This window comes from Paramormyrops kingsleyae, chromosome 6, assembly GCF_048594095.1.
Source record: "Paramormyrops kingsleyae isolate MSU_618 chromosome 6, PKINGS_0.4, whole genome shotgun sequence".
In the NCBI taxonomy this organism is placed as follows: Eukaryota; Metazoa; Chordata; class Actinopteri; order Osteoglossiformes; family Mormyridae; genus Paramormyrops; species Paramormyrops kingsleyae.
Genome location: NC_132802.1, coordinates 4926777 through 4950097, shown reverse-complemented (window position 1 = coordinate 4950097; position 23321 = coordinate 4926777). Strand labels below are relative to the sequence as shown.

The 23321-nt window shown below is 42.3% G+C and overlaps 2 protein-coding genes across 2 annotated transcripts; both read left to right on the top strand.

Annotated features, from left to right (window-relative positions):
• Positions 1-4005: 4005 nt before the first annotated feature.
• On the top strand, positions 4006-9252 carry tas1r1 (taste receptor, type 1, member 1). Its single transcript, XM_072713206.1, has 7 exons — positions 4006-4011; positions 4419-5083; positions 5582-5885; positions 6353-7123; positions 7274-7489; positions 7578-7698; positions 7971-9252. Exons 1-7 carry the CDS (start codon positions 4006-4008, stop codon positions 8894-8896), a joined length of 3009 nt encoding a protein of 1002 aa, XP_072569307.1. The 3' UTR covers positions 8897-9252.
• Positions 9253-18425: 9173 nt separating this feature from the next.
• On the top strand, positions 18426-20685 carry LOC111859165 (protein PML-like). Its single transcript, XM_023841631.2, has 3 exons — positions 18426-18577; positions 19210-19297; positions 19746-20685. The coding sequence occupies exons 1-3, from the start codon at positions 18563-18565 to the stop codon at positions 20288-20290; spliced, it is 648 nt and encodes a 215-aa protein (XP_023697399.2). The 5' UTR covers positions 18426-18562; the 3' UTR covers positions 20291-20685.
• Positions 20686-23321: the final 2636 nt, after the last annotated feature.

Sequence of the window (23321 nt, the reverse complement as noted above, 5' to 3'; positions counted from 1 at the left end):
ATGCAGGAACGATCATGTTAAACTTAATTATCTGTACTGTAAATATCCATAGATGTTTATTATGTAAATCTTTTGAGCGACTGTGTGTTGCATGCATAGATTAATGACCCAAACAATTTCATGACCAGTTTGAATGACTGTCATTCTGACACAGTTTTGCAGATAAATCACCATCTTTTTTTTTTTTTTATGGCATCCCTGATTTTCCCAGCAGGTGCGTAATCATCCTCACAAACCTGCAGAATCTGTTCTCCATGCAAAGTTGCAAACACACACAAACACACACACACACACACATACATACATACATACACGTGCTGGATCTTTGCCCTTCAGACTTACAAAAACAACATCCTGATCCTCAGTTTGCTTCCTGCACACAACCTGCACACTTACCAGTGAAATGATGTACCGCACAAATCTGCTTTTGCATAAACCAGTGATGTGCTGACGGCTTATAAACAGGCAGCCCCTTACATATGACACAAACCCTTGTATTTGCATGTTTGCATTTGTTGACATTTCAAATCATGGTAAAGAAGTGTTGATCGCAGCAGCCAAGAACCGCTCTGTGGCGTTTGACCCGGGACCACGTCGGAAAATGAAAATCATGCAAGGGATTGTATATAAATTAAATAAATCGTACCAGACGCGAGTACCACTCCAAAGTCTGATGCTATCGACTTTGTTTCCTTTATTTGTGGGACATCCTGACCTCGATGATGAATTTCCATGAATTATTGTTAGCAGTTGCCAGAGTCAAGCTTACAATTAATTGGTAAGACCAACAGTGCACTTGATCTGTGCTGTACCCTAAAGGCAGAGAAAATAACAGGTTCTGTGTGCATCAGATACATGCACTGATGCATAAGGTGTGTGGGATCTAGTTTTTTCACCCCCCCCAAGCACAAACATCAAACTCCACCTATGATTGTTAGGGCCCATTGCCCAAAATACATCCTCTGTTTGGATCTGGGCTTGACAATCAATCCACACTTCTCAGAGCACAGCATTCCAGTGTGCGAACTTCATACCAGCGAATGGCACTCAAATGAGTGAGGAAACGTCTTTGCAGCTACACATAAGTGGCTAAGTGTTAGGGAAATACTTCACTGTCAAGGAGTAAACTGTATCTAATGAATATTAAAGCTTTTGGTTTTTCCTTTATCTTCTATCTTTCATCTCAGTTCCCAAAATAAATATCTTGGAACCCAGATGACCTACTAAAAAAATGTTTAAAAAAAAACTCAGAAATCAGGTAAGAAATCAGGCTGCATATCTGTCATCATAATAGCTTCTGGAAAAACTGATCAATAGGCTTGACATTTTGAAGAACTCAATTATAATGATGGACAAGCCTTCTGTGGCAGAATTCTTCCCTTCATAATATATTGTGGAGTTAATGGCGATACTCAGAAAGCAAAAGGCTCCTTTCTATTAATTCTTAGCCCTCGACAGCATGTCCATCACACCCGACTATTAATCATCATCGGTTATTATGCATGTTTAGAAGCACGATATTCTCTCTTTCTGTTGGAGGATTGAACCGATCACTGCGGAGGCCTCCGTAATTAGATTGCCCTTCTAAGAGAACAGCCTGTGTTATTGTTACGGAAAAATCGATTTAAAAAATCCTAGGAGAAAATGATCCCTCCATCTTCATAATAGATGAAAAGATAACGCCATCCATTTCAAAGCTGCTGATTGATGTTGCGCCTCCGTGTGAAATGATCGTTTTCCCCAAAAGATGTACACGGACTTCCATCTGACACTACGGCACGAAGCCTTGATTTTCTCCATAATAGCCTCATTGATGGACAGCTCAGGGCAGAGAATAGCTGAGACCATCACGAAGGCTCTGACCTGCATGGCCACAGAATGGACTGACTGGGCATTGGTTACACCAAAGGCTTGAGTCCCACTGTTCTCTGTAAATCCAGGCAATGAAACTTCCTTTGCAGCAAATTCCATCCATCCATCATTGCTTAATCCCTAATGGGGTCACAGGTCAGACTAGAGCCTATCCTGGGAACAATGGGCACAGGCAGGAACCAACCCTGGGAAGTCACCAACACACCACAGGGCCAATTTAGACTCGCCAATCAACCTATCCTGCATGCTTTTGGACCATGGGTTGGAAATCCACACGAACACAGGGAGAGCGTGCAAACTCCACACAGAAAGGACCCGGGACCGAACCTAGAACTTTCTTGCAGTGAGGCAGCAGCACTAACCACTGGATCCTTTTGTGAGCCCAGATTGTAAGTAAACACTGCTCCTGTGCCGTAGATCACAGCGATATTTCCGCTGAGATGTTTGTTAAACATTTGTCGCTACCTGATCTGTTCCTTACGGGTCCGCTTCATGTATAGCGCACATGTGTGAATGCTAGTCGCACCATTGACATCGTGTCTGTGTTCCATGCTTGGGCACAGTTAGCATTCACACTGGATTAGTACCATGCACAAGTCCAACAGAACCGTGCCTATGTCCACCTCTTCAAGTGGGCGGTGCCCGGTCACGATACAGAGATATCACACTAGTCTACTAGACGTTGGTGATGAAACCTGCCCGAGTATGGTATGGATTACCTAGTGTGAGTACAATACACCATGTTTAATCTCAGCCAGGCAGGAATCACAAGATAAACGAGCAGGAACCAGACAATGATGATGAACGCCTCAGTTCTTTGGTTCTCCCCACCTTGTGTCAGCCTGAATACTCAGGCTTCGCTTGTTGATTTGCATAGACTAGCACCTTCCCTTCTGGTCTCACTATGGAGTGAGGACTGGATGGTTTCCTAATTTCCATTATTGTCACCTGGCTGATTACAGGAGGCCAGACAAGCTGATAAAACAAAGTGATAAAACAACCAGCAATACAACAAAGTAATACAGCAAAATCCTACAAATGCCAGCTAGCAGACAAACCTAGAGGAAGACGATAACTGGGCTCTTTAATCCATGTACCTTGAGACTCGAACATCTGTCCAGCACCCAGGAAACACATAATAGGTTCAGTAATATTGTTTTGAGGCAGCTCAGGAGAAAACAGACTCTGTGAGACCTGCATTAATTTTAAATGAATGGACTTTCACCTATTATGCCGTTGTCACGGAAACGCTTCACCTGTTTGAGGAAAGGCTTAAAGCTTGAAGGGACTTTTTGGACTCCATCCTCGAATACAGGCTCTTGTGTCTGATGGTGCCTTTGGGAGGGCTTAACTGCCCGCCGTTGCATGGCACTCTCTTTTTGCATGCCATTTTACTGTGTTGTGCTAAGGACGGGAGTCCAGGTTTTGGATTACTGACCACAGCGCATCGGCGATCCTTCAGGGCAGAGGATCACGCATGCAAATGTCCTGCATGTGACGAGGCCAGCGAAGCGTGCAGCTCCTCACAATGGCTAAACTCGTTTGCCTAATTGTAACCTTTCTATGAAGCTTGTTATGTCCTGTTTTGCTTTGCTGGGAAATCACTGTCCTCCGCCCTTCACTGAGCAGGGTCACATCTTAATTGATTTTGGGACTTACTGATTTCTCTCATAAACAACCACATGCTTCTAAAATTATTTTCCACTTTAGCCGATCATTTAGAGACCTGCTGATTTTATTTGGTGTCTCTCACACCAGGAAATAACTTGTCTCCATGAAGTAATCCACTCTATGACCATTAGACGGTCATTTTTTGCAGCTGTTTGGGAGCATTAAATAGAGCCGCTTTGAATCTGAATCTTGTAAGACGATCAGTGTAAGTGGACCCCTCCCTCACAGATTCTCCTCAATTCAAACACTGATAAGACTGTTTAATGTCGTTAGAAACTGGCTACAAGAACAATGTCCTGCTCATTAATGTTTATTATCATTATTATTATTGTTGTTGTTTGTTTGTTGTTGTTGTTATATGTTATGTTCACTAATGTTTGGCCTTAAGACCTTTTATTTATTTATCTTTCTTATGTTTAATTGTTTTTGTTATTTTCATTCTGTTCATTCTGCGATGTACCAATGAAGGTAAATCTTCAAATAGACTATGAGAAATAAAAAAGAAACTTGCTAGATGTGAATGATGGGGCTTGTCCGTCCCAATCCATAGTCTGAGTCACCCAAAGGTAAACAGGTTTTAATTACGCTTCAAAGAATTGTGCTATTAGAGTCTGTAATATTGTAATACAAGAAAATTTGTAAGGATTATTTCTGTTCGAGCTTCAGCGGTGGAAATGAACCTGCCTGTGGGCCTGTAGTGCTGAATGAACTCAAACTGGCTGCTTCATTGGGTCACAGTAAACGCAGGGGTTTGAGTGCTGTCCTGTTCAGAACCGGTCATTTGGGAAGGTCGGCGTTGCCGTATCAGTGGGACGAGTCTTGCGGGAGTCGATTTGCTTGTCTAGGATCACTTGAAAATATGCAAATGCGCCCAGCTCTTCAATAAGAGAAGGAGCCGGTGCTGCAGACACCCGCGCAGTGAAGAGGTGAGACCCAGTAGACACCCGCACGGCGAGGAGGTGAAACCCAGCAGACACCCGTGCAGCGAGGAGGTGAAACCCGGCAGACACCCAGACGGTGAGGAGGTGAAACCCAGCAGACACCCAGACGGTGAGGAGGTGAAACCCGGCAGACACCCAGACGGTGAGGAGGTGAAACCCAACAGACACCCGCGCACCGAGGAGGTGAGACCCAGCAGAGACCCGCACAGCGAGAAGGTGAAACCCGACAGACACCTGCACGGCGAGGAGGTGAAACCCGACAGACACCCGCACGGCGAGGAGGTGAAACCCGACAGACACCCGCGCGCCGAGGAGGTGAGACCCAGCAGAGACCCGCACAGCGAGAAGGTGAAACCCGACAGACACCTGCACGGCGAGGAGGTGAAACCCGGGGCATTCGGTGGCACCATGTCTCCGCGGGCAGTCTCCCTCCTTGTGCAGCTGGCATTCTTCTCCATCTGCAGGAACCATGCTCTGCTCACGGACAGCCCCCCCCACTCTGAACTCGAGATGCCGGGGGACTATATCATCGCGGGGCTGTTTCCACTGCACAGTCTATCCTACACTTCCAGCTTGCCTGATCTTTCTGATTGCCAGCAGTGAGTAATATATGTGCAGATAGCAGGAAGGACAGCAGGTGGCGAAATGGCTAAAGATTGGGCCTTATAACCAGAGGGTAGCTGGGTCACGTTGCGGGGGGGGGGGGGGCGGCTTCCCATAGTGACCTGCTGCTCTGAGTTGCTGTAGCAAAATTTTCTGCTGTATAAAGGGGCCTCTGGACCGTGAGCATGTTAAATGTTCGGAAGTCGGATGGATGTATGAAAGAATAATAGGATGGATGTAAGATGGATACAGAGATTATAGATGTAAGACAGATAAGGGGTGAAAGAATCCACTAAACAAGTCAGTGACGTCCTAATTAAACCTATTTGTATAGAACAAGTATGAGTACTTAAGTGTGGACGCCAGTGGGGTTGTTTGTACGTTAATGCATATGACATCAGATTAATCATCCATAGAGATGAGGATCTTCTCATTCCTGCAAAGTGTTAAGACGAAATGCGGCGGAGATGTTTCTAACCTGTCTTCTCTTCCAGGGGCACTATGAACAAACATGGCTATCATTTAATGCAAGCTATGAGGTTCGCCGTCAGCGAGATAAACAACGGCACCAAAGACGGGTCCTTGCTGCCCAACGTCACTCTGGGATACCGGACCTACGACACCTGCTCGCTGCGGGCCAGCACTCTGGTCACCTTCGCCTTGCTGGAGGAGCAGTACAGGCAGGACGTGGGCCAGCAGACAGGGCAGGACAGCCCGGCCATCGCTGTCATCGGCCCGGACAGCAGCAGCTACGCCTTCCTCCCGGCGACTGCCCTGGGGGCCTACATGCTGCCTGAGGTGAGCTCTGCTTGTTCTGTCCCTTTAAGTTCTATATGTGCATGTGGTTCCGCAGGTCTAGCCTCTGTGCCCGTGATTGGAAGGTTGCTGGTTTGAGGCTGGCTTTGCCCAAATAATCGCATGTTTGTAGGCCCTTGCAGAAAACCCTTAACCCCCCACCTCTGTATGTGTCTGTATGTCAAGGAGAGCAAGAGAGGGTGGGTGAAAAGAGAATCACCCCCGAGGATCAATAGAGTATCATCGTTACTATACTAACCCAGTGTTATATGTGTAATATTTCAGATGCAGATGTTAAAAATCGTATAGCAGTAAAAACTGAGACTGAATGAATGACTTCAGCTTAAGCTCAAATGATAGGCAGCTATAGGTCTGTGTATATATCAAGGCTGGATCATTTTGCTTATTTTTGTTTATCCACACTGACTCTTTACCTGACTCTTTACCATGACTCTTTACCATTTTTATAGATCTCCTATGAAGCTTCAGACAAGATGCTGAGCAATAAGCTATTATATCCAGCGTTCCTCCGCACGATTCCCAGTGACAAGAATCAGGTAAATGCCATGATTCAGCTGCTGGTCAGATTTGACTGGACGTGGATCGCTTTGCTCGGCAGCAACAACAATTACGGCCTGCAAGGCATGCAGAGTCTGCAGGAGGAGGCGGCAAACTATGGCATCTGCATCGCCTACCAAGCGGTGATCCCCACCTACACGGACGCCACGCGGCCGCAGATACAGCAGATGGTCAGTAAGATCGTACAGACCCAGGTCACCACCATCGTGGTCTTCTCCAGCAAGACGATAGCCAGTTTCTTCTTCATGGAAGTGATTGAGCAGAACGTCACAGGAAAAGTGTGGATCGGGACGGAGGACTGGTCGGTGGCGACGCGGATTTCTAGCATCCCCGGGATCAATACCATTGGCAGCGTGATAGGGATATCTATCCAATCTGCCACAATGCCAGGTTTTAAGGAGTTTGAGGACTTCTCCATGGCAACATCCAAACAATATGACAAAAAGTATATGGTTTCGGGGGACTCGGGGCTCAGTGATGTGCCCTGTGTACAGAACACCATCCTCAGCAAGTTTGCTTCTATAGATCTCTCTCAGGACATGTATGACATCACTTCTTCCTTCAATGTCTACAAGGCGGTCTATGCCTTGGCACACGCCTTGCACCTTCTGCTTGACTGTGATTCCGGAAAATGCCAGAAGGTGCAGACTAAACCCTGGCAGGTGAGTGGTTTTGGTGTGAATTTAATCAGATGCCCTAAAGCACGGAAGTGTTGATCTCTGCTTCACCAGCCGAAAACCGCCATCAGATTCAGATTTGATCAACGGTTAATTCCCCAGTGTGAATCCCCTCTGTGTTCTCTTTGCTCTTAGCTCTTGCAGAAGTTAAAGCAGGTCAGATTTCTCATTGACAATACGTCAATGTACTTCGATGCGAATGGAGACCCACCTACTGGTTACGACATTGTAACATGGGACTGGACTGAAGGCAACTGGTCTGTGAAGATTGTCGGGGAATACAGTCCAGACCCCCCAAATCTGACGGTTGATATCAGCCAAATCTACTGGAACACAAACGACCACAGCAAGGTGAGATGCTGTTTTATAGTTGAAATTCTATATTTCTATTAATTTCTGTAATGACCAAGCACGTGTTGCCTTCACCTTCCTCCTTCAGACACCCAAGTCAATCTGTTCCCCCGAGTGCCACCCAGGTTACGCGAAGATACTGCGCGGGCAGCACAAGTGCTGCTTCGACTGTCAGCCGTGCCCAGAAGCCACTTTTCTTAATAAGAGTGGTGAGCAAACAATGCCAGTCAAATTCCTGTTAGCTTCTTAACCTTCAGATTCAACATCGACAGTTAATTGCCCATGTGGGCTATACATAGAGGTTACATGGATGGGAATGCAGTTTGGATATGGAGGGAAGGAAGGAAGGAAGAAGCTGTGGAAAGGACCGGTGTGCCGTATGGATGGATGGATGAGAGAAACAAAGAAAGAAAGCTATTTGAAAATGGTATTATTATTATTGATGTTGTTGTTGTTGTTTTCCTACATGCTGTTACTTAAGATCCAACAATCTGCCAGCCTTGCGCTCTTGACGAATGGGCCCCATCTGAGAGTGCAGAATGTCTCAGTAGAATCATCATCCTCCTGCAATGGGAGGAACCTTTATCCCTGTCGCTGCTGTTGCTCCTGGGCCTAACCATGCTCATGACCTTGGGCGCAATGGTGACCTTCCTGCTTCACCTGGACACCCCCGTGGTGAAGTCTGCTGGTGGGAGGACCTGCCTGGCAATGCTGCTGTCCCTGCTGGGGGCCGCTGGGAGCTCACTCTGCCACTTTGGCCACCCCAGTCACGTGTCTTGCCTGTTCAAGCAGTCCCTCTTCAACCTCAGCATCACCGTCTGCCTGGCCTGCATCGCCGTTCGTTCCTTCCAGATAGTCTGCATCTTCAAGCTGTCCTCCAAGCTGCCGCGGGCGTATGACACCTGGTCCCGAAATGACGGCCCGCAGGCCACGATTCTGCTCATTTTTGTTACAGAGCTCTTCATCTTCTTGCTGCGCATAGTCTTGGACCACCCTGAACCCACCCGCGATTACGACTTCTACAACGACAGCATCATTCTGGAATGCAGCAAGCCGCTGTCCCCTTGGGCCTGTGTGGAGCTGGGCTTCATGGCCATCCTCTGCATCCTCTGCTTCTGCTTCAGCTACATGGGCAAGGAGCTGCCGGCCAACTACAATGAAGCCAAGTGCATCACCTTCAGCCTGATGATCTACATCATCTCCTGGATCAGCGTCTTCACCATGTATTCCGTCGACAGGAGCGAATATTTCAAGGCTTTACACGTCATGGCCATTCAGGCTAGTGTATTGGGTATTCTCAGCGGCTATTTCTTACCCAAAGTATACATCATCCTGCTGAAACCCCAGATGAACACCACAGCCCATTTCCAAAATTGCATTCAAATGTACACTATGTCCAAAGAATAACAATCTACTGAATGGAACGTTTTTCCCATTTCTACCAGTTCCTTTGCAGCAAATAAATGATCTGTCCTGGAAAGGCTGAATGAAGTGGATTTCTGGTTTCAGTTGAATCAGGACCAGAATGATGCACTTTGTTTGGTAATTTCTTGAACTTCTTCCATATCTTTGCAGTGTAAGCCAGTGATGTAAATTAGATTACAGAAAACACACGCTGCACTTGGAAACCAGAAGAAAATAGAAACAAGGCAAATATTTAAGGCTGACCCTCTGAACACCGTTTCTCAGTTTTTTAGTTTTTTTTTATTTTAGAAGTGCTCAGTAATGAGTTTGAGGTTCATTTATGTCTGTATTGTGGGAGTCTAGCCCCTCCATTCATTCATTACCTAATGAATGAAGGCGATAGTGCTTGGTGTAACCTCAGTGTTTACGGGTTTAAGGAATAGGATTTAGTGATCAAGGAATAGGATTTAGTGATCAAGGAATAGGATTAAGTGATCAAAGAATAGGATTAAGCGTAACAAAACTAGTCACAATTACTTTGATATTTATTTTGTTTTCTCTCATACATTGAAACATTTTATTACCTCCCACGCTGTGACAAACCAAGCAGCACAGAAACATTAATCTCATAGTTCATGTATCACCTTCCACATTTAATAGAGGGGTTCCCACAAACAGCCATGGTTTTTGGGAAACGTGGTCATGCACACACCTGTATTAAATCAGCAATGTTATCAAAACAGATGTCTACTTCATGGTCTTTGCCTCATGCAATACAATAAACAATTAATTAAAGTGCTACTTTTGAAAAGCATCAACTAATTACAAAACACAAAACAAGTCAATACTGGTTAAAACTAATGATGTGCCGGTACTGTAGACATATGCCAATGATGCAGAAGTGCACTTGTAATTGAAAGATTGCTGGTTCGAATCCCCAACCAGCAAGGCACCACTGAAGTACCCTGAGCAAGGTACCGCCCCCAAGCACTGCTCCCCGGGCGCTGAATTAGCTGCTCCCTGCTATGTCACGATGTCACATATGGATTAAATGCAGAGGACACATTTCGTTGTTGTGCACTGTGTGCTGTGGTGACCACTGATCACCAAATCCTAAGTCATCAGTACATTATGAACATCAGTCAAAAGCAAAAGAATAAAAAATATTACAACAGAATATCTGGAATTAATATCAGGTGTTAAATACAGTTTATCAAACATCGATTTATCAGTTTTGGAAGCGTGTCTGTGTGGCCCGGGGTATTTGTGATGTTTTCCGTTGTTTATCCGTTGTCCACCCTGTACTGGAAAGGCAGTTATAGAAGAGTTGTGGATGGATGGATGGATGGATGGATGGATATACAGGGAGAGTTCCTCTGAGTTTAAGAGCAATCTTAACATCTGCAGGTCGTATGTGGTGAATGGGGCTTTGAGAAAAGCCTGGTGACCCCGAGCTGTGGGAAGGTCCAGTGTGCAAATCACAGGCCATCTGTTCTACATCGTACTTTGTCTTTTACTTTTTCCCACACTGCGCTCACTGGCAGTTCCCAACGAGCTTCCTCCTTGAAATACTGATTGATTGTAATTAGCTATATATATATTTTTACTCTTACTGCAGACAAAGATTATTAACCACATATTTGGCCCCTAAAGTCTCATAAGGTGAATTTTTTTTTATCTTGTGCGCACAAGTTAATTATCTTCTGGGAATAAGTTATTATCTCCTGCACATGAAATGCAAGGTGCTGATATCAGTTCTGTGCACAAAATGAAACATTGGTTTTGATTTCTGTGCACGAAAGTGGCATCTTCATGTGTTCGTTGACAAAATGTAACGGGAGTTTGTCTTTCTGTGGACAAAGTACAGCAAAGCATTACTTAATTTCGTCATTAAATGATGATTTTTGTGCCACAGAATGTAACTTGTGCACAAAAATGAGCACTTGATATTTGGTGCCCCCACGCAAGAGCAGCAAGAATTTCATTGCATGACATTCCAATGTGAAAATAAGACTTCATTAGCTGAATTCTGCCCATTATAAGGTCTATGTGTGCATCTGAAGTCCTTAGAGATGCCTACAAATTTATAGTAAATTATCTTGCATGCAAAAGCTTTCTTGTTCCCACAAGATAATGAACTCTTGCACACAAGATAAAAAAAAATTCTATAGCAGGCTGAACACAGTCAAAAAATGAGAATGAGTTTCATTTCTAACATGTACTGTTAGAGTATATTTTAGTGCTGTAGTACCAGTCTCGAGACCACATTTTTGCTGTCTTGGTCTCGTCTCAGAATTGCCTTTACTTTGACTCAATCTATAGTCTCAGCCTCGAATATAGAGGAATTCAGGTTTTATTTCAAGACCAGTCAAAACCACTCATCAAAGCATATCAATATTTATCCCAACAGTTTAATATTCATCTGTTTGTTAACACAGTTCTGTGACTGGTTGTAAAATGTTCTGCTTCAAAGTTCAAATGCAACTAATAATGTGCGTCTTATTTGAAAAAAATATTACATTTGTACAGAAGCATTTATATTGAAATCTTATAAAAAAATGTCCACAAATTTGTGACACAAATTTTAGGCCATATTGCCTAGCCCCACAATGATGCCTTTGCTATACGTTTTATAGTGTGTTGTGTCATGTAGTCTTGGTCTTTTCTTGGTCTCGCCCTGCCTTGGTCTTAGTCTTGTCTTGGTCTCGATACACTCTGGTCTTGGTAATGACTTGGTCTTGGTTTAGGTGGTCTTTACTACATCAGTAGTATAATTACAGCTTAATGGAGGTAAACCATATTAAGGGGGGGTGCTGAGCATTTCTGTCTCATAAATACTATCTACTGTCAATAAAATCATGTTTATGTAATTGTGCTGTAGCCTATATATTCTCCCCTTCTTCTATTACAATGTGATAGCATAATTGATTTGGACTCACAACCCCACCATTCTGAGCTCAACCTTGAAAGCAGGTTCAGAGAAGAACAGCCACAGTAGGTGACTTGAATTGTATTTGGTCAGTAAACCTTTGGACAGAGTACTTTACTTACTTTATTTGGCAGATGCTTTTGTCCAAAGCAATGGACAAATCAGGCAAATAGGACATGACAGACATATGCCTGTCCAGGGGTTGATTAGGTATAAGTGCAGCTAGGCTGAGCGTCTAGTCAATGCCCAGTTACAAGAGTAAGTATTAGATCAGGACGTACACAGTATCCTAAAGCAAATGTAACAAGACAGCCCATAAAATCGGCAAACAAAGTGTCACACTAAGACTGTTAGACTTCTCGGTATTGCATGTCTATCTGCCTTGGATCCAAGATGGCTGAGCCCACTGTTTTGTTGCTGCATCTGTCCATGTGTGAGTCATTGTGTATTGGCAGCATGCATGAAGGCAGCTATTGGATCAGTGGGCAGATATGGGGGGGGGGGGGGCAACTGTATGGGAATGAAGAGGTCCTCCATGATGGGGAGTGCAGGAGGAAATGTATATAATTCACATTTAATTTTTGCCATATACTCATTTTGGTTTTGGAATAATCTTTATTAAAGCTGCTTAGATAAACTGCTCTTGTAAGAGTCTTGTCTAACTTGACAAAAAATGTTTAATTCATCAATAATCACCAACCTTCAGAAGGTTCATCATCTCAGCTGTTACCTTATTTCTATATAATACTGAAAACTCTGCTGCTTGAAAATATAATATAATATAATATAATATAATATAATATAATATAATATAATATAATATAATATAATATAATGTGACACAAGGGGTTGATCCCCTAGAATTCCACTAGAATGGAATGAGATTCCTGCATTCCTGCATTTGTAAATACCTTGCTGGAATAATGTAACAGGTGAAGCAATGGATTTCAAGTGAATTTATTCAGTTTTTATGTAAAACATTACATAAAAAAAATAATCTGAAGAAAATAAATCTTCATATTGACAAATAATGTTATAAACACCAACTTTAAATGGGAATGAAAATCACTGTCATACTCCAGGATTACTCTTAGAGTACAGTCCTTATATCAGAAAATCTTTATTAAAGTTATATTAACATACATTATGTATCTTAAACAACTTAACACTTCTGGACAGTTGAAATATACACTGTGGATCCAACGTTGCTAGAAGCAGTTTTACCTTAACACAGTTGTTGTCTTCATGCCATGTTTAACTGGAAAGTTTATAGAAAAACCAACATAACGGTAAAAAATATTTAACGATTCAAACAAGGAGTCTCCACAAGAGACACTATTTATACACATTGTAAATTTATATATACATGAGTAAATATCTTTTCTATGTTTTCGCGAAACTACGGTATTCTTATTTAACAAGAAACATCAAATTAAGGCTCACTTTTTCGGCAAATCACACTTTCCCTCAATAAAAGGAATTTGTTTAACCTCCTGTCCTAGTGCAGAAGAGAAAGTCTATACAGTGCAGACTTCCTTACAGATGTAAGTACTTCCAGTGTCCATCAAATAGACAGCAGAGGATCTGTCTACAGGACTCCAGCTGGGCCAACGAGGTCTGGGGAGTCTCCCTGGAAGAAGGAGGCTGTTTCTCAGTCTCCTCCCATTCTGTCCACACTCCATTGGCAGAACGCTGGACCACCACCTCTTGGAGATGGCCAAGGTAGCCGGTTGCTGTTCATCTGACAGTGGAGTTGAACTCTCCGGTTGGCAGCTTGAGGAGACCCTCCTCCCTGGGAGGTTCTGGCTCCAGAACAGGATGGCGTTTGTTTAGTGCCATCGATACAGTAAGCTGCCCATTGTCCCCCATTGCCTTCTCAGCTCTAAAGACAAAAGCAAGATGAGAATTAACCGCGAATCCTCAGAAGCATTTGCTGGTACCTTTAAATTGTTTACTCACCATATTGGCCAGTGGGCTGCTCCATTGGGCTGAGTCAGTGTCTCCGTGGCCGTACCGCGCCGCGCGTGTGCCGGTCCGCGCTCTGTCAGGTTGCTGGGTTCCTGTTATAGTGCCAAATCTGCATATGAGTGCGTGGGGTTGAAGCTGGTGTGTTTCTCACGCTTTGCTCTGAATGGGGGACCCACGGGGGGGATGCAGGGAGACAATAGGGAGCGTGGGGCTGCCACATGTTCATTATGGAGTTTAGTGCTGGGGGGGGGGGGCTTGGGGGGCTTTTAACGGTGGCCTGTGGTGACCTGGTGGAGCTGGGAAAGCAGTGACCCTGTAAGCAGAGGGACTGGTGACACTGGTGACAAGAGCAGATGATGCTAAAAATTACTGTGAAAACCCGTCGTTCTGAATTATAAGAAATATTCCAAGAAATATTATTACATTACCTGAACTGTTGTTTTTTACATACTATCTTGTAGTTCAATACTCTTTCATGCAGCTAATTTTTTTACTGGGCCAATTTCCATTCTTATTTGTTACATTTTTATTATATTGTTATTTTTTGTTTTATTCATTTATTGCTATTCTTTTTTTAAATTAATTTCAGAGTTGACTGCCTTTCCTTTCACTGCAGGTTATAGTCTGACTGTATACCTTGCAGATGACAAATAAAAACCCTTGAATCCTAATTCAGGTGAAGTGCGCAAAGTTGCTACGTCAAGACCCGTCCAAGACCCTGAGCCAGTAACTTTCAGCCAATAAGAATCATAATAACCAAATGCACTGAATAAGCTTCCCAGGATGAGTCAGCAGGGGGAGCCCTGGAGCAGTGACAGAGGGTTGAGGCAATGAAACACTGGGTTACTAAGCAAAAGGTTTTCAGCTTCAGGGATACTGGAGTTTGAGCATCATAATAATTGCAGTAGTGATAGTCAGTTTATAAGTATAATACTCATAATAATAACAGTAAATGTGATGGTAATAAAAAACATGCAGTGATCTCAAGCACCTGCTGGGGTCACAGCTTCCTTAACCCTGTGAACGTGGGAGCTGCTACGATGCAGGGGTTCCCACACACAGCCATCGGGGGGGGGGGGGGGGGGGCTGGGGGTGAGGGTGACATGACAGGAGCATGCTCGGCCATACAAAACAGCACTGACGTTAACTACCCCCCAGACACCCGACCCCCACCACCCAAAAACAACCCCAAACTGTCACTCAGCACAGTGAAGGAGCGTGAGGTGCCTTTGTGGGTCCTGGTCAGGCCATCTAGGCTAGAACCACTGGCTCTCGTAGGAAATAGTCACATTTTCTTAATATAATATAATATAATATACCGTGTTTCCCCAAAAATAAGCCCTAGTTACTATCCCGTGGATTGTACGGTAACTAGAATGAGATGCGATTATATGTAAACAGGAAATAATATTTTGACCCCCAGACAAAATGAGTGCAAAAAGAAAAAGCTGAGTTGCGGGATATTCAGGATGGAATTTGGAGCTTGGAGATTTACGATGATGTTCCAGAAGAAGATAACATGACGACTATATTTGAATAAATGTATACAGAGTAGATTTTTGTTCATGAATAAATGTACCGTTAGATTGTTTATATGGAAAGATACAGTTAGAAGATGACATGATGTCTGTATTTGAATAAATGTGGATTTTTGTTCATGAATTCCGGTAAATGTACTGTAGTTTGTTGTACATCCCCTGAAAAAAAGCCCTAATGCGTCTTTTGGAGCAAAAATTAATATACAAAAATTAATATAAGACCCTGTCTTACTTTCGGGGAAACACAGTAATAATAATAATATAATATAACAAGCAAAACAACAACAACAATAATAATAATAATAAAATAATAATAATAATAATAATAATGGAAACTGTAAATGCCCCTAGTTTGATGAATATGTGTGTGTATGTGCCCTGTGATGGACTGGCATTCTGTCCAGGATGTCCCACAAACCTGTGAATAGGCACCAGTATTCAAATAGGTCCAGTATTCCAAGCCTTAAACATATATTTTAATGAAACAATTGAACAACGCACATTTTTTCTATAATATATTCTCAGTAATAACAAATTAGTTAAATCATTTCATTAAGTTCACATGTTAACAGTTTTTTGCTGTAGATTTTGTAATAAATATGATAGCGGGGCTAAAATATTGAAACTCCCTCCATACATGTTTTGTTTTATAAGGCATGATAAATTACAGAGGATGGTCTGAAAGCATGTGTAGTATGCAGGGGGTGAACACAGATTTTTAGGGAATACTCTCAACAGAGAACATTCACAAGTCAGTGCACAGCATGAAAGAACAAGTCATGACGTCTGAGCGTGAGGCAGAATTTCCTGACACAATAGCCAGCTGGCACTGGGCAGTTCTGGGGGGGAGGTCCTTTATTTCCGTCGACGTCTCACTTTCCCACCCTGCAACGAGTCGCTCGATTGACAGGGAACATTAAATGGACACCCTAGCACCTGTTTGCATGGGTCTGAGCCATTGTTCCTTTTCTTCTACACAATTGTGAGTTTTCTGATTGGTTCCTGACTGTGAGAAAGCGCCATCACACCAAACAGATCCAGTATAAATGCAGCTGGGATATGAACGCCTTCATAACAAGCATGAACATCGGGGCTTTTCAGTAAATGCACTGCTGACTATCTGCACGTCAATCTGTACAACACCATGAAGGATCAGCGAATTGGGTAAGTCAAGGCTGAGCTAAACTTAACAGTGATAAAAAAAGTAATTGTTGTGTTTTATTGTGTCAAGAAAAGAATAATATAGAAATATATGACATTTTTGCCTGATTTAATGATACAGTTTTTTTCTGCCCTTGTAGTTGCAAAATCTTGAGCCTTGAGAGGAAGTGTACCAATGGCGTGGGCCGACTGAAGACAGCGATAGGTGAACATTTCCAGAACGGCCTTCCCAACCCAGACATGTGGGAGAAGACCCTCTCTCTCCTCTCGGTGAAGAGAGCCCCACTGTTTAGTGACGGATACTCCAGGTGCTCCCGCGAGGTCCTGCGGCTCTTTCCGGACCCTGCGGACGACATCGCACCTCTGTGCTGCCAGCAGTGACCCAGACAAACTCTGCAATGGGGTCAAAGGGTCAAGGGTCAGAGGTGACGTGATCCACACCATAAGGGCCCAAGGCTAATGTGCACTCCATGTCTTTGGAGGGCTTTGTATACTTCCAAGAGAAGCGGCGATATATTCTAGATATGTTTTTTCCTTGTCATTCTTTTCTTTTTCTTTCATTGAAGAAAAAAAACGTTATTTATCGGTCGATTCAGCTGAAAAAAAAGTCTTTTGTAAAGACTGATTCATGCTTATCCAGAAGGTCAATGTGATGGTTATTTTGCGTGTGACTAATGAGTCCAGTCAATGTATCATTGCACTGTACATTTCATGAAAGTGTAGCTCTCTCCAGACAAACTGGAAGATGGTCGAGAAATGTAGATGTGAGCAAGATTGTGGGCTAAACAGCGCTGCTAATGGGAGAAACTATTCCTTTATACAAAGGAACAATGTAATGTCTATGCTAATGCATACCCGTTTTTTTTAACCAGACGTATAGCTTCAATTTAATAATATTTTGTTTTGTTATTCTCTGTTAAATGTTGTGTATAAATAAAAACGTAACTATAGTTTAATCAAAAAAAAAATCAATAAAGTCTCCTAAAACTTTTATGCTAGTTCCTACTTTACTCATTTTACATTTTCAATATATTTTACAAATGATTCTAAACTATATTCATCCATCCAGCTATCCATCCATCCATCTTTTGTAAGCGCGCGCGCGTGTCCTGTTGGGTCGCGGGGGGTCCGGAGCCTCCAGGAGTGCTAAACTATATCTGATTCTAAAAGCAAAGATATGGGGACATTTGTGACACCGAAAGCAAAAGCAGTGTGCAAGTACGAAATACAATCATACTGATAAACTTTCCAGATTACATTTCGTCACTATTCAATGTACAGTATCTCCAAAACTGCATTATTTCAGAAGCATGAAAAAACGGATTTTCTCCAAAACACTTATAAAAATATGCCTAAAGAAACTGAATGAGCCGCCATCAGCCCCACAAATAGAAACCCCATCTTGAAACAGCCGACTATGGAGTCAGAATAGTGCCATATGTACTTGTATGTGTACTTTCCAATTTGCACTCGTAAAAAGAAATTTGCTCGCACTGAACACAATTTTCATTCGCAAAAAAAAAATATTTTGCAAATACACGTCAATATTTTTCTTTTGTAAATGCCAAACCAAACATCTTCATAAAAATATGTTTGGTTTTCAAGTACAAAACCTGTATTGCAAATCCAAGTCCTCTTGCAAATACCAACCTGCGAGTGCAAATTCACACTTGCGCACATAAATAATTTTGGCACTAACTAAGTGTGAATTTAGTTCACAATGAAACACAATGAAAATTGTGTTCAGTGCGAGCAAATTTCTTTTTACGGGTACAAATTGGAAAGTACACATACAAGTACATATGCCACTATTCTGACTCCATAGCCGTCAGAGGACGGCTTAAGGTTTTGAATGAACTTTAGTCGATTTGCTGTCAGCGAGGAAAACATTCGGAACGAAAATGAAGTGTCCGATCACGTGTGCCCCGCGTGATTGCCCCCCTAATTTTAATAACCAACGATCCACCCCCTCGCCTATCTCTCTTGCTTGTTAAGATAAAAGAGTCGGAGAACTCACCAGAAAGAGATCTGAACCCCGCCAGATATCAACTTCAGACAAGCCATAAAGCCGACATGCAGTCTGTATTGGTAAGAATGTTGTGTGTGTGTTAGTAAGATATATGCAGGCTCTCCTTTTCTTTGTACAACTTTATCAATCCATTCATCTACTCTACCCTCTTATATATCTAAATTCGTTTGGCCTACATGTAATCTGAAACGCCAATCATTTTGATTATCATTTATTTGAAACCGTGCACTTTAATACATATTTAAATCACTTGAGAATAATTGTAGCTTTGCAAGTGCAAGAAATAATACTTTAAATCCGTAATTATACATAATCAGGGTTGCCAACTCTCCGGCATCTGGCGTGACACTCACGCTTTCTGACTTCAGTCTTTACGGCAAATCTGTATTATTCCATTATAAATCTAAAATTAGCTACATCAAAAACGTCGGGGTAGTTTGCAAACCCTACAGACTATTTACGAGGTAATAAAACTGTTTAATACATGTAAATGCGTGTGCAGACTTGTCAGCGAGCTGAACAAAGTTGGCAGCCCTGCATTATCATGCTAGTTATAAACCTCTGTCAGTTTTCAGGGCACATTCATTATCTTTGAAATCATAAACGCTGCGAACATAACGAAACCTTTACTTGCAGAAGGGATTTCTGTTACATAGACTGACCGTGTAAATGTCTTTATCATCTCAAAAAGCATCCGAGTTCTCCTGGAGGAAGACCTGCCAGGCCCGCACCCAGCGAATATACCTTAATTTTTTTTGACCTGGAAACCACTGGCTTGGGTAATGCACCAATACTCTGTCACCAGTAACAGCTTCTTAAATGTTGTAGAATATTTTAAAATTAATTTTAAAAAAAATTATTTATAATTAATATGTATTTAATTTTGCAATTAATTTTTGTAGAAGTAGCTCCCAGGCCAGCATTAAGCCAAACTGGGGTCTGACTGGTTATGTGTAGAGGCTCCCATTCGCAGCAAAGCCCGAATTTAACTTTGTGTCTTCATATTGGAATTGTAAGTGATTAATATTATGGTAGAATTTCTTATTTAAATAGGCTTTAAAGAGCTGATCTAGATTGGGTTAAAAAAGAAAAAGCAGCCATTTAGTTGTGACGACCTCTCGTCTAGTCTGCTGGTGGATAAGGCAGATCATGTCACCCACTGATAAGGCTGGCTGGGTGTTGCTAAGGCAGGGTACAGATCTCCTGAGCTAATGGCATTTCCTCCAGATGTCTCGGGGTGTGACATTGTCCAGCTGTCTGCAGTCTGTGGTGAGAGGACCTTCAACGCGTACATGGTGCCTCGCCGCAGCATGGGCTACAGCGCCTCCTTCGTGACGGGTTTCACAGTGGAGGGCGACAGCCTGCTGCAGTATGGCCGCCCCATGATGACCGTCCCCCTCCAGGACGCACTCGCCGATTTCCTCACCTTCCTACGTGGCTTCCACAGCCCCGTCCTCGTGGCCCACAACGTGCTCAGGTTCGATGCCCCCATCCTCCTCCGCACCCTCAGAGGCTTCTCCCTCCAAAATGAGCTAGAGAGGGTCATCCCAGGCTTCCTGGACACTTTATTGCTCAGCAAAGACCTCCCGGCCTGTTCCAGGGTCAGGAAGTTCTCACTGCAATACCTCGTTAAATACTTCCTGGGCAAGCCGTTTGAGGCTCATGATGCTCTAGAAGATTCCAAGGCCCTAGAGCAGCTGTGCCATGTCTGGAACCCAAGCCCAATGCTCATACGCAGACATCTGTACACAGTGCAGCAGATACATTTCTAACATCCAGTTTTCAACGCCAGGGGGCGCCAAGGAGAATGTTTAGTTCTGACTGTTGTGAGGCCTGTATCAGTTGAACATGCCTCTCTAAAATGATGTTTTTCATTTAAAATTGGGCATTTCACAGTTTCTCATACGGATGTTAAAATGACCTGTGCTTACTTCAACTGCCTACATTCATCTTTTTGGCATAATTACATATAATTGCATCATCACCAAATTTTAGACAAAATACTTCCACATCATTTTCCACAGTACTGACAAATAAAATCATGCTTATTGCGTTGCCTTTGCTTTTCCCTAAGCTACATGGACTGTGGACCAAACTGTTAAATACATTCTGGTTAAGTATTCCCTCTACACTTGTGTTTTCATAATAAAACTTTTACAAACAATAAGCTTATTTATTTCACGCTTAAAAATACTTAAAAGAAATGTAGCTGACTGGTTCTGAAGTGTAATGTAACAATTTACTGTGCATTGTAAGTGCATTTTAATGAATGTCTAAACAAATCCGGTTTGTACCCTTTTCCAGCACCTGTGAGTGGTGCAGTGTTTGGGTAGCTTAAGGGACTTCACCGAACTCCAGTGGTGCAAAAAAGTGAATGAAGCAATACTGATTTGGAAACAAAATAATTTTGGGGCATATTTAATGGTGGTCTGCATGGGGAGATGCGGACAAACAGATCACTGTTTATACGGGATGTCAATGGCTTTTCGCAGACAAAAAGAGCACATCTCCATAGAGGACAGCGCCACTTGGGAATCTTTGACTTGGAAACACTTCAGGAGACCAGTCAGATTAAGGATCCCATGTCAGGCAAGTTAAATGAAGGCAAAACAAACAGAGTAATAGCTGAATTATTCTGTTTATTGTAAGTAGCAAGTTAATAATGAGATTAACATATTTTTAACAGCTCAGAATAAGTTTGAGATATATGAGACCAAATCAGCTTAAATTTGACAAAAATTGGTCCAAAAACAATTATGCTTCAGTTTTTAAGCAATCTAAAAAAATGACTACCAGTACCGACTGGCAGGGCAGTACCTAAACATTTGGGCCCCCCTGACAAAACGTCACCTCCAATCCAATCATACTTATCATTATACATATTCAAGGGCCCCCATCAAGTGTTGGAGCCCCTGAATCTGCCAGGGTATCCATGCCCCTCCGGAACCCCTGAAGACCAAACTGCACTTATATAATTCTTCCCAACGATATTTATGGTGTGTTTTCTCATGGTCATAGTCAGAAGCAGAAAAAAGCAGGTTGTCTTCTGTCATTGGTAAAAAATAAATAAATAAATAATCACTGTTTTCCCTGTAGGGAAATTACATTTATTCAAGCAGCGATTTTAATCTGATCTGGAATCAGGAACGTGATACACAAACATATACAATTCCGATTTTTATCAGAACTGTTATATTAACTAACCATTATTCCGTTTTTGTCAGAACTACTATATTTGTATACATTTTGGATATTATATTTGTAGACATTCATTAACAGTTTCAAATGCTTTCTCAGCATAACTAACACACATTACTAAGTCAGCGTTTATTTGCACAATTTTAGGAAAAAAAGGCTGTATGTTGTGTACAGAACAATGTTTTTACTGCATAGCTAATGGGACTGCACTGCACATCGGACAGGAAAAGTGCTACTCCTGCTTGTCCTCTAGGTGTCACTATGGCTCTACCGAAAACTATTTTCTTCAGCTGATTTATTTGTTTGTGTTTGTATGTTTATTTAAATTATCACATTTGAAATGCTTTTGGGTTCTAGTATCTTTCATTGATCGTAAACTCAACCAACTACTCAGAATTAAACGTTGCTTGTTCAGATAGTCCTACATTTTCAGCACATCGTGTCAGGAACCGTGTCTATAAGGGAGCAAGTGGAAATGATGTTTAAAATTGAACAGATGAGATTCACGTCCGATTATTTAATTTAATCTACCCTTACGTGAGGTAAAGGAAGGCGGTGAGATGAGTACAATTTGAATCTTAATTGAACTGAGTACTGGTCTAATTATTGTACTGTCATTCGGACTCGGGAAAGATAACTGACAAAAAAAGTAAAATAATGTTTTTTTCCCTTTAAAATTTCCGCAGTAATTATCTTAAACATTAAAAGGTTTGCTTTTAAAACGACATTTACTGGGACTGAGGGGGATCTATTGTCAACACGATTTTAAGTTCACGAGAAGAATTTTAAGTGTTTCTAATAATCTCTCAGGTTTTCCTATTGTCTTACCGGGTGAGGTCTGATTTAATAGCATTTCTAATGTGAATGTGCAGACGCTTTCATAATGTCGGCCGATTATTACATTTCACATTTTCAGGTCGGATCCTAATGCAAAGGAAATTACATTATAAAACGGGTGATGTGTGAGTGTACTCAGATTTAAATATATTTTGCGCCCCACACTAGTCCAGATAAAAATGATACAAGTCTGCTCTCAAAAAAAAGAAAAAAACAAGTCCCAACCATGTAGGCCTTTTGTCCAAACCTTTTTCCCTGGATGCAATTTGACACGTATCCAAGATTAGCCCACGAGAACTCATTTTGGGAATCTGTTTATAGTAATGAGACTCTGTCGTTGTAGAAAAATGGTAAAACCCCAGTGGTAAGAAATTTTAACAAGAGGGAGGAGCTGCAGGCCCATCCGCGTGTTCCCCTGCAGTGTTCAAAGGATAATAATGCTGAGATGTGCTGTGTGCGTAATGAGTAATGCTTGACCCATGCATGTAATTAAAGTATGATTCTCCCAGTAAAAAGAACGTAACCTCGCCGGGTTTTTACAAAAGCACTGAAGTAAGGCCTAGTCGAAGGGCCAATGTGATCGTTCTTCGATAAAGAACTATTTGTATGTTATTAAAAAGGCAATCCCATACCGCTCATAATTTAACACTCTTACCTGCACAAGGGACGCGAACACTTAAAAAGTGCATTAATTGTGTGTGTGCTCTTTAATTGAGCTTCCACCTATTTTTAGACCAAATGCGTCTTCTCATGTTAAACCTTAAAGGA

What these genes read in the sequence shown, in the direction of transcription:
- tas1r1 (XM_072713206.1), top strand. An exon ending in TGCAGACTAAACCCTGGCAG is followed by an intron (nt 7,124 to 7,273) that starts GTGAGTGGTTTT and finishes CTTTGCTCTTAG; the next exon opens with CTCTTGCAGAAGTTAAAGCA. An exon ending in CACTTTTCTTAATAAGAGTG is followed by an intron (nt 7,699 to 7,970) that starts GTGAGCAAACAA and finishes CTGTTACTTAAG; the next exon opens with ATCCAACAATCTGCCAGCCT.
- LOC111859165 (XM_023841631.2), top strand. An exon ending in CCTGGAAACCACTGGCTTGG is followed by an intron (nt 19,298 to 19,745) that starts GTAATGCACCAA and finishes CATTTCCTCCAG; the next exon opens with ATGTCTCGGGGTGTGACATT.